At 41.4% G+C, this 11,969-nt stretch overlaps 1 protein-coding gene across 1 annotated transcript; it reads right to left on the reverse strand.

Moving 5' to 3' along the window:
• Positions 1 to 434: 434 nt before the first annotated feature.
• tspan31 (tetraspanin 31) lies at positions 435 to 9,123 on the reverse strand. Its single transcript, XM_073470166.1, has 6 exons — positions 8,939 to 9,123; positions 5,522 to 5,689; positions 5,308 to 5,388; positions 5,052 to 5,192; positions 4,106 to 4,216; positions 435 to 3,214 (listed from the first exon to the last, which is right to left on the reverse strand). Exons 1-6 carry the CDS (start codon positions 8,999 to 9,001, stop codon positions 3,140 to 3,142), a joined length of 639 nt encoding a protein of 212 aa, XP_073326267.1. The 5' UTR covers positions 9,002 to 9,123; the 3' UTR covers positions 435 to 3,139.
• Between the last annotated feature and the right edge of the window lie 2,846 nt (positions 9,124 to 11,969).

Here is an 11,969-nt window from a genome sequence, read left to right on the forward strand (position 1 = left end):
CAAACAGTGTTCTGGGGACCTTATTCTCCTCTGAGGACAGCTTGTTTCATAGGTGTCCTTTACACTGGGGACGCTAGGGACATGTCCCCACAACCACTTTAAATGGACAGTTGTGTCCCAATCCCTTTTTAAAAGCATAATTTGCTGCTTTTAAAAAGGGATTGCTGCCTGATCGTGCTTTGGATGCAACTGATACAGTTTCTGTAGAGCATTTTTTGAGTTACATGCACTGCCCCTTTAGAAACCTTTAGTCTAGCCAAGATTTGACACTGAAAAAGACCCTCTTTGCTTTAAATAACAATTCGACTTCTCAAAGCTTCGTTAATTTCCGAACACTCAAACTTTCTGATTATTTCTGGATGTAAGAAATCTCCAACGTGGTCTCGGACTTTTGGACCCCGCTGTAGAAACTGAAAACAATGAGTCAAGGGAAGCAGTTTCCAATCGAGGTTTTATTATTTGGAAAATTAGGTCTCAAAAAATCAAGATAAATTGAAGAACAAGTGCACACAAATTCAAAGTGAGGTGTAATATATGGCATAATAATGCTTAAGATCTGTCAAAATGTTTTTGTTTTTTTGTTTTTTTTTACACCAGCGAGAACTCCAAACCAGCAGCAGGTAATCCATATCAGCCGACAGATTCAAGTAAGACGATATAATTACAGTTAGTGTTAGTCCTTTAAGTTAAAAGCGATTCAAAAGAGAAAAACACATCTTTAAAAGAGAGAATTAATGAGCAATGATTCATCAAATGACCAACATCGAGTTCGGCACCAAAAACTTAACATAACTTGAGGCTATCATGTGCATCATCCAACGAAAACTTAAATAGATCCTGAAAATATTTAACAAGTTTTTTACAAAGCATTTAATAACACTGATGAACGAAAAGGAGCTGATGGCAACAGAGAACATAATTATTCTACAGAAGAAATTCAAAATATTAAAAAAGAAAAGAAATGTTGCAACCAAAAGCACATTTTCACAATTAACACTATAAAACAAAATTGGGTTTAAGCGATGAGCAGTTTTGGCCAAATTTACCCAATTACCTGAAATCAAACAGCACTTATCATTATTACTTTTTTTTTTTTTTTTTTACATTTTTGAGATTTCTTCCAGTTACACAGGAGGTCATGATACGTACCTGAATCCACTTCTCTACAACCAGAATCTACACTAAGCAACATCACTGTGCGACACAAAGGAACAGAGTAAATACAGGAGGGAGTGGATCATAGAGAGGCGAGGTCCCGACTCCTCTGGCGTTTCCCACGGGACATTATTTCAGAAACAATATGTACAGTAGTCGATGGAAGATGCACTTTTGATCCCATTTGAACTGTGCCACGAATCACACGTATGTTTGTGAATTAAAAAGATACATTTGCAAATCAAGAAAGTGGCAGAAGTAGTCCAGTTTTGTGAAACCGTTCTCAACGCAATATACGTCAGCTATGCCAAAATGGCCGTCACGTCAGCACAGAAAAAGCATTTAAAAAGATGGAAATCACAAGAAATCTGGCCATTTTGACAACTGCAGCTGTGTTAAAGGAGAGTTAGTCTGTGAGCGAGCTAATGTACACTAACAGCTCGACAAGGTTTAAAGGCACAGTATGTAAAAACTGGGCACCTGTTGAATTCATACTCAAAACAAACAGGGGGCAGCACATCACCAGAGCAACCGCTAGTTAGCTCAGTTAGCTGTCCTATAAGCTCAAGTACGCCCAGACTGTGAACTCGGAGCAATGGGGGAGTGTCGGTGCTAACACCGCTAACACAGGAGCCTTTAAAACATTGGGGCTAGCTGGTTAGCATGCTAATTTCAGTAGCTGTCTCTGCAACACAAAACATAGACTGCTTTGACTGAAACTCTAATATTTCTTCACATTTTGTTGTTAATCTTAGTAATTCCTACATATTGTGCTGTAATGTTTTGGTGTTAAACAAGCTAACGTCACTAACACGGCTGCTGGGTGTGTATTCTTTAAAATTACATATTTAAGTCTTATATTTCATCAGTTTTATGACAAACTGGGACTTTCTCAAGTTTATAAAATATCTTTTAAAATGACAAACATCATATATGTAATTCAAGGAACAATTGTCTCTTTCCGCTCACTACCATACATACTTTTTCTGAAATAAGGTCCCACAATGGTCCAACAGAACAGGAGGGACTTCGCCTTTCTATTGTGGCCTTCAAAGACCTCATATATGCAGGCAAACCTCCCAACAAGAGGAGCAACCACATGGCAAAGAATGACTTCGAAAAGATTATTTACAACATCGAGGCAGCAGTCCATTGGCATCCTAACATCTCTGTTAAAAGTTAGTTGGCTCAGTTACAGTTCATAAATATTTGAACCAGAATGACTAGCAACTACATCACCTAAAATCTAATCTTGCTTCCTAATCCTGTTAATCCGGCATTTGTGGCATCTGGAAAAAACAAAACAAAAAAACATTTACATACAATTCAAAAACTACTTTACAACACACGTCCAGTATGAGCCTTTCTTTCCTCCTCAGCTGACAACATCACACCGGACATGTTTGGATATACAGTTGTACACATCACCGATAGCACTGACCAGAGGAATATACTTGTTGTTAAAGTGGTGGCACTACATTAGAGACGAGAGGGAAAAAATGTCTAGGTGCATACAAGTTAGCTGTCGAGCACTGCACAGTCATTTGATTGGTGCGAGGAATGAAACAAACAAAGAGGCTGTTTGTCTGTGCAGGCGGAGGACACATGCAGAGATGTCTCATCGCTTGTGAAACTAGCAGGCGGCAATCAGGAGATCTGGTACTCAAATCAAGGCTGGGTCGCGACACCACACCGCCACACTTGTGGTATCACAAGTTATCCTTTCATACATGAGTGTCCAGGTCTTCCAGCTTGAGCTCTTTCTGACCAGATGTTGTAGTTTCTCAGTCTCAGGTGAAGGTGTGTTTTGTTTTGCTTCTCAGTGTTTGTCAGGTGCTACGTGCGCTCGTCCATTCTGTGCTGTTGTCGTTGGTGTGGCTCTGTATTATATGCCTGAGTGTCTGCCTCTAGGTGTGCGTGATGCTATGTGTACCAGTGTGTCTGAAACTTCATCTATGGCGCTGCACTGTGTACGTGGGACAGACTATAGGAAAGCACTTGGGTTTGCTCGTGGATCCTTCTGGTTCCTGTAGCGCACAGCGAGCCACACTCCCAGGATCTGTTGAAGAAATTAAAAAGGATTTTTTTTAAAACAAAACTCACTGATTCAAGCTTCTTAAATGGAAATATTTTCAGGTTTCAGTCCTCCTCTGTGACAGTAAACTGACTGTCTTTGGGCTAGAGACGATACAAGACATTTTAAGAAGTCATTGAGGGCTCTGTGATATGAAGATCTACATCATGTGACTCTAGAAAAAAATTCTAGTATTTAGGGATGATTTCAAGTCTTAAATATCGAAGTATATAAATCTTAAGTTGATCAAAATGAGCTTTCAATATCCATCAGCGAAATCAAAGGCCGTATTGGCGACTTCCAAAGCCTTTCCATGTGTTAATTTATCAAATTAAGTGACTTTACTATATCAGGACATGTATCCTAATCTAGATGTGAGGTTTTGGCTTCACAGCCTCACTGTGTCGTTTACTCCTCCCCTCACAGTTTGTTCTCATTTTGTACATTATTTGTTCAGATTCACTCAACCCCGTCGCCAACTGGACAAACAGTTCACACAGTTTATTCAGCCATTGACTCCTGTCTGGATTCTGACAGGATGGATGTTACAACACAGTAAATAAGCTACAACAGCTTCATCTCGGTAATCAGCACTGTAGGCGCTTAGAAATTGCCATTTTAAATGCTGGTGTGTTCAGACCTTTGTGATTACTGGGTGATTTGCTCCACAAAAATCTCAGAAAAACCCAATTTTGAACTAGATTGGATTTTTTCCCAAGAAGTGGACACTTGCAAATGGAGGTGCACATATCCACTTGGCTAAATACAGCAATCTTGATGAAGACATTTAGTGTCTTTTGTCCCTCACAGACATATTAGACAGACAGAAGGATACAATGAGGAGGAAGGAGAGCAGATAAAGGTCTGGACGCTCACCTCTGTGAAGCTGAAGAACAGTCCGACGCCCCCGAGGATCTTCAGAGCCTCTGTTGCATGATTCAGCATCATATCCCCGCAGGTGTAACAGAAACCTTTCTTTTTGCATAACTGGAGTGAAAGACACAAAAAAAAGAAGAAAGGCCTTTAGTCTTCAGCAGCATGAGTCAACGGCTTGTGAGCTAAACTGGTAATAGCTACGAAAATCTATTCTGAGAACTACAGGAAGGCCTTCTTTCAACTTATTCTGGGTGAGGGAAACGCTTATGTCACATTTTCTCAGTGGGAGATATTGTGTAACTGGAAATACACAGTGAAACCAATATTTACTGCAGACTGTATATTTTCAAAATGCAACGGAAACAAAGTATTTTTGTTACGCAGCAACTTAAGGCTACACCTCTGTTGACTTTCTCCATTTGTTATTGCCAATTTCAGCATGGCAGTCCTGCCTTTGGACGTATTTCAATGTTGCTTTCTCCCTCTTTGATGTTATACGACGCCCAAAATGTAACTCAAGTACTTAAGTACTTGGTACCGCTCCTCTAATATCAGTGCAGACTGGCAGGGTAGGAGCACAGGTTGCTACTGTTGGCCTACAAAGCACTGCCAGAGGTAATGAAGCAGTTTTCTTTTCTATTTGATGACTTGACTGATGGTGGGAAGTCCTGAACGAATTGTGAGCGTTCATAATAACTTGATCAGATGAATGGTGTTGTAATTACAGCAGGCTTGCCACAGTAACTCAAGACATCACCACAGCTGAAGACAGCATGCCAGAAATATCCTGTCGCATCCGTTTACATTTACACCATCGACAACTACTGAAGATGTACGAGGGTCTCGAAGGGCTGTCCCATTTCATGACAGGGGAGATTTCAACCACTACCCCTTGAAACTGTTCTGAGGTGCAGAGGTGAACATTTGAAATGGGATTGAGCCTTACAGCGTTGCAGTTTTGTAAGTCGTGATCAAACTGTGTCCGACTGGCGGTGACGTTGAGCAGCCCGCAGCAGTTCAGCTGGCTCTCCAGGTCTGTCTTGGTCTCGTTTTTCATCATCCCCCAGGCAGAGTTCAGAAGCGCCTCCTTAAAAAAGCAAATAAGACGAATAACATGAAATCACAAAGATGGTCTATTTATCCAGACATGAATATGTTTAGTATAAAGTAATTTAACATGGATGCAGAATAAAACTGCTCACCTGCTGCCCGCGGTTCATCGCCAAGCAGGAACAGGAAACTCCAAATTGGAAGAGGAAAACGATGAAAAGGATGACCATGTACTGGGAGCAGGAGGTCAAAGAAACAACCGTGCAAACGTTTGACAAAAATGAAACAACATAACTTTCAAATCACTGTTGCGTCACACTATCTGTCAACTTGTGCGTCAATGCTGACGAGGTTGGGCAAGGATACAAAGAAGAGCATGACTTGGTGGTGGTGCATTGCCCCGATGAGTCCTACGATGGAGATGAGCAGCAGGAAGACGCCCACCGCGATGACCCCTCCGATGATGTGGATGCTCGACACCAAGCCGAACCCCTTCCCCCATGCTGCCACTCCGATCAGCAGCAGCCCGACCAGCTGAAGGGAGCAGAGGGGAGGAAGTTAACCAGAGTCAGCTGAGGCAGCGTGCATCTGATTACAGAGCTGTTATCACCACAAACAGCCCTGAAAACACTAGTTATGTCTTTGAGAGCTCTAAGTTGAAGTGTTAATAATGCAGGTGAAGCAGGCTGACTAAAGATTTGCGTTTAACATTAAAAATTCTTCATGTGGCTCCGGGGTCATAAGACTGCTGGACAATGTTTCCAGTTCAGATCATCTGAAACAAATTAAAAACACCAAGTTCATTGTTGAGTTTTGTCACATTTGTTGTTTCTTTAAATCGATTACTTTAAAAAGATGCAGACACAAACTGCAAATATAACACAATCATCTGTTAAAATCTATTACTCAAACCAATCTTTGATGGGAACGGACAAAACATTATATAAGTTATGTTGGCGTGCTAGCGTGACCCAAGTAGGTTAATCTTGTCATGAAGGGACCGTTTGTCCTTCTTGTCTTTATACGTGTTCCTACACTGCTGTCACTGTCTTCCTCATTCTACACAGCAACTGCAGCATCATCACACCAATGACAGCTACAGTGACTCAGCCGTCGACTTGATCGGTGGCACGTGCACACGGTCCAAAGGTTTCTGACTGGGCGGGTCGTGTCTCATGCGTTTCTTTCGGCAGCGAGGCGACTGGGACATTGAGCTCTTTCGGCTTACTTCACCAGTGCGGTTCGCAGCGTGCACTATGAAATGCCAGGTTAACTCCCATGGCTTTCACAACACGTACACCTGGCAAGCACAAAAGGAATTTAGACAGCAGGTGAGAGGGAGTAAGACAAACACCATCAAGATGTGTAAGCCTCAAAAACTGATTTTTTATTGTTTTATGTTCTGTCATGTAAACTGTGGGTACTTTATGGTCTCATAAATATTATGAGCATGCGTGCATAAACAGAGGCATTCGCAATTAATTTCAGCAATAAGCTCCACTCAGAAAATTGTATTACGTAACTGCAATGCAGTGACGCAATGCTGTCACGGCAACATTGACTCTTCATCTATAGATTGTACTAAACAAAACCGAAGAGGAAAATGTTATAACACTATATTAGGGTTGCAACCAATATTAATTTCCATGTGTGATTAACATGACAGATACCTTTTTTAATTAATCAAAATGTTAAAGGTTAAGTTCACCTAATGCTGAAGATTCAGTTGTTTTCTACTCAGCCTAATGTTGATGGAAAGTCGGGTGAAGTTTCAGAGCACACAAAACATTTCTGAGGTTTCACAGCTTCTTTTTCTCTTCATTTTAAAACAAGTCTCCACCTACTTCAGTTGTGCAACACTGTTTTGCTCTGAAGCTCCAGAAATGATCTGTGGACTTTGAAACTTCACTCAACTTTCCTTCTGCGTGTGGAGGAGAAGATAATGACTGATTTTTTTAATTTTTTGGGTCAACTTATCCTTTAACGTCAGAAAACGTCTACTGTAATTTCCGGTAACCCCAGATGACATCTTCATATTGATTCTCATTGTGTGAACAACAGCACAAACCCCAAGGATATTCGGTTTATCAATATTAAAGACAAAAGAGCAACTTATCATTACATTTGAGAAACTGGAACTAGGGTTGCAGCGATGTACCAGACATTATATTTTGTGAAATTGCAATAAAGTCTTCATTCTTCACTGTAACTGATGATAACTGTGTCATACCATATAGCGTGAAACTGTGAAATTTTCTGAGATGGTTATTGAAGGGTGAAAATCTCATAACGTGGCGTTGCAACCCTTCCTGGAACTACCAGGGAGGTATTTAAACTTGAGGTATGACTTAAATGTAGGGCTGACATGAATACCACTTCTGGGCTCTGGAGCTTTGGTAGTAATCATCGACGAATGTTTAGAGGTCCAGTCCAGGTTTGGGGGTCTCTCAGCAGGACTCGTGCATTCGGCTACTCTACTGCGTTGTTGTTTGCATCGTTCTTTGTTGTGTTTTAGTGGTGGTTAGGTTAAACAAGGTCCGATCTACTGGTATGCATTTTTTTGTGACAAAATAACTATAATATATATCAATATTTTGCATTTCTCTTTCACTGATGGCCCACATTTAGCAGAAAACAACAACAACAACAAAAATCCTGAATCCAAAAAATTGAGAAACCGAATACGTACCCAAAGAATGAACAGTGAAATAGTTGAATTTTAGGTCCAGGCTGACTTACATGATTAATCAATGTCTATTTTTTTTTATATTGATCTATTAACAACAGATGTTTTCAGCTCTACAAAGTATGAATACACATGACAGATCAGCACTATCTGCCAACAAAACTGAAAACATGTCAGAGGAGAGGCAAAAACAACCAACAGGGTCGACACGTCAGTAAAACTAAGCAACAGTCAGACAGACTGAGACAATAGAAAAACCTGTATGTATGATGCAATGCAACAGGCCTGCATGGACACAATCTTTCTTAGATTACAGTGTCCACATTTTGTTGAGACCACTTCTTGTTTTCAGCAGCCTTTTGTACTTTATGCTGCAGGCTGGCTGAAGGTTGACTACCTCATTTACACATGTGGAGGTTACAAAGTGACAAGATATAATCCACTAACCACAGCCTCAACATTCACCATAAAACCTAGTGTCTCCTGGTGTTCACAGCTGTTATCTGTTATAATATATATCTATATAATCTATAATCTACAGAAGGACTGTTGTGCTGGATTTCACTGGAGCAGGGGGTGTTTTTTATATCTCTGATCTCAGGTTAACCATCTGTTCACGGTTAGCTTATGTTAGCTAGCTAGTGTTGACAATCACAACACACATGACTGAAAGACACAAACACACGAGCTGATTATATCTCGTTGTGGGAGACAAAACCATCCCAGCATGTCCCACTGGACCGTTTCAGGTCAGCTGGCCTCAAGCTAACGGTGTCTTCTTTACACATAATGGCGATAGCTAACAGGCTAGCGAGGTTAGCTACAAGCTAAGGACTCTACTCGCTACATCTCTTGTCTACTTGGCTAACGTCTAACTTTTCTAACACGTAATAAAACCAAACTTGAGTTCATACCAAAAGTCATCTGCGGGAGCGAAAACAGAGGCATGTGGAGCAAAAAAAAAGGGCGAAAAACCATTAGTGATTAGCCGAACCGCTAGCTTAACGTTACGCTAGCACATTCAGAAGCTAGCAGCTAGCCTGAGCTAACGCAGCTTAGCTTGACACTTAGCATGATGATCCATTTTGTACACTCACCATATAAACCACATTCAGGGAACAAAGCGCATTTTTGGAGCAGGTGAAACCGCCACAGACCATATCGAAAGACCTCCGCTTCAGGCTAATGAATAAGACTTTAAAAAAGTTAAAAAAAAACCCCGGTGTTGTCTGGCTCTCCGGAGCGCTAACGTCTGGACACAAATGTTTTTTGGCCACAGTGTGGAGAGGGCGTAACTGATGACGTCCGCGCCGCATGTGACGTCAGCGTGTCAACTACGTCATCGTTGGAGGAGCAGGCAGAGGGCCAAGAGCAAGATGCTGCCACATACAGCAGCTTGTCTGTGCACAGTTTTACAGTTTTTTATAATAATAATAATTATAAAATGTAGTATGTTGGGAGTAATGCGTTACAGTAATATATTACTTTTAGCAGTAATGGAGTAATAAAACACATCACTGATGATATTTCAGTTATATATTACTACAGTTTTGTCTGCGTTACCGACCGAAGTGAAGCGTTTCTTGTTGTTTTTTTTAAGAACCCATCCACGCCAACATGACCGTATTAATACAGGATCTGTGTGTTTAATAATAATAATAATAATCTTGTCGTGTCATTATAAGCTACATTATAGAAGGTACAGGTCTGTTGTGTTTCATATGACTGAGCCTGCAATTAAAAATATTCATTCCTATCTCATAATATCTCAGACTTTGATCCTCTGTCTGCCTGCTCATCGCTGTGTCCAAGGACATTCATTTATTTAAAGATATCTCGGCTATTTAATTGTTCTGTAGAGGTTACTTGGGCATTTTTTTGAAAGTAACTAAAAAGTAGTGCAATAAGTAACGTATTACTCTACGCAGACAGTAATATTGTCATGTAATATATTACTTTGAGATGACGGTAACTAGTAATATGTAATATATTGCATTTTTAAAGTAACTACACTGGTAACAAGTGTTTGAACCACATCTGAGGGATCATTATCATAATGTGCAATGCACAATACATACAGCCGTACCCTGTATTTCGAATGATAGACCTTTTGTGTGTGTGTGTAAGCACAGTGCAGCGTGTGGCGATGACAGGACTCTTACACAAGGATTACACAATAGGCTCAGTAATGCATCAGGGAGACGTGAGAAACAGAGACACGTCCTGTTTGTTCGCTCATAAATTTGACCCTATTGCCACCACTGCTGAGTAAATAATAACACTTAATTTAAACACGTTTCTGTCTCACACAAAGCATTCATTGATGATAACGCTCCACCGATGCTAGAGTTCAGAAAGCCAGAACTAATCTGTCACACCCTGTTTTTCTGTGGAGCGATGAGCAAACATCATCCGTTGCATCTAATCTGTCGCTCACTCGTGAGATTTCACAGTCTACCTCGGTGGTTTTCAGACCTGCTAAAACGAAGCAGCGTCTACTTGTGACCTCACATCGCAGGTGACAGCCTTCATGTCGACGCTGTGTTTTGAGCCGTTCAACCACAGGGTTTCAGTTTTAAGTTCCCGTCCCTGTTCTTCTTAAATATTCCTTTGTGCTGCCGGGACAGTGGAACAAAATCCTTTCACTGCTCGTCTTTAAGTCATTAGTATTTGATTTTTATAGTCTAATACCAACCTGGTGCTGTACTTACAGTATATGAGCTACTGCAGGGTTAGCGAGTTAGCTTGCTAAAACAGTGTCATACACTTACACTGATGTAATGAGGTTACTGATGTGGAGGCAGAGGGACGGTATGTGCTGGGGTCTGGATTAACACAGAGTGCATGTCATGTGTTGCCATGTTGATCCTGGAAAATTCAATTGTTTGTAAGCTTCATCACGCAGCGGCTTTAGACCAGGAAGTGACTGTAAACAAACATTGTGATTGGTTTCTGTAATGCAAAAATACATCTGGTGGTGATCGGCTGAATCAGCGCTGTGTGAACTTGTTAGGGACAAGATAGATAGAGATATGAGGAAATGATGTAAAACTGATCAGCTTCTCATGTAAAGGCTCTGTTTGTATGAACGGAAGTGGCTTTGAGGGCAGTTGCAGATTGGCAGACAGGAAGTAGGCCGCACAGCAGGTTTCATCCTGCTGCCATGGCGATAGCTGCTGAGGGATGTTGCCATTGGTCGCCCCGTGTCCAGAGGCCGACTGATAAGTAAAATCCACCACATACAAGACGCCAGGAGGTGAATTTTTGCCCCTCGGAGCGAAATGAGAATGAAAATGAACATCGGCAGAGGAAGTCGTCCTCGACAAAAGACACACCGACTGACACAGGAAGCGCGGAGGAAGATATCTATCACCTAGGCGATCATGTTCCCCCACACCCCATGACTAATGCTGACGAAAACACTAAACTTACTGTGAACCAAAGTCTGCATTTACTGTTAACGAGTTTTCCTGTTCATCATATCAAGAAATGCATTAAAGCGTCCTGGAAGTCAGACGATGCACCAAATTCTGATAGTGGTGTAGCCGACAGGTAATGTGCTGCTTTCTTCTCTGAAAACAGCGAACAGAAGTCCATCACAGAGAGCATGAAGAAGGCTGAGCTTACCTTGAATACTGTGGAGGTAAACTTTCAGGCCTGAGCGCAGCTGTTGATCCGCGACTCTTTCAAACTGCTTGGAGAGTCTGTTGATTGCACTCTGGAGAGATTCATGCCTCTTGATCTCTGCTTTTATTGCAGTGGAGTTTGGCGATTTACTGTTGCTGTTCATCCTGACACATGGATCTGTTGTAAACCGAAGCAAAGTGCTCGCTTCAGCCCATTTGAACTCCCGGCTGTTTGTTCCACGAGATGAGTCGAACTTAAGAAACAGAAGCAGCAGAGAAACAAGCGGTGCCTGATCAGGGTGTCTCTCTCTCTCTCTCTCGCTCTAGACCACAAAAGTCAGCTCACGACAATGTGTGTCTCAGTTTCCTCTGCAGGTTTGAACTGAACAATCCACTTCCTTATTTCAAACTATATTCTTCACTATAGCAGCTCTGACTGCTGTGGTGGCCACACCGTTGAAAAGGCGTCTGCGGCTGTTATTTACCTGACAGAACACGATCT

Source organism: Pagrus major, chromosome 7 (assembly GCF_040436345.1).
Source record: "Pagrus major chromosome 7, Pma_NU_1.0".
In the NCBI taxonomy this organism is placed as follows: Eukaryota; Metazoa; Chordata; class Actinopteri; order Spariformes; family Sparidae; genus Pagrus; species Pagrus major.

Bases quoted from the DNA above. Each gene is read 5' to 3' on its own strand.
- tspan31 (XM_073470166.1), bottom strand. From the start codon at position 9,001: ATGGTCTGTGGCGGTTTCACCTGCTCCAAAAATGCGCTTTGTTCCCTG. The intron at 5,690-8,938 runs GTGAGTGTACAA...TGCTCCCTTCAG, and splicing joins CCCTGAATGTGGTTTATATG to CTGGTCGGGCTGCTGCTGAT. The intron at 5,193-5,307 runs GTGAGCAGTTTT...TGCTTTTTTAAG, and splicing joins CGATGAACCGCGGGCAGCAG to GAGGCGCTTCTGAACTCTGC.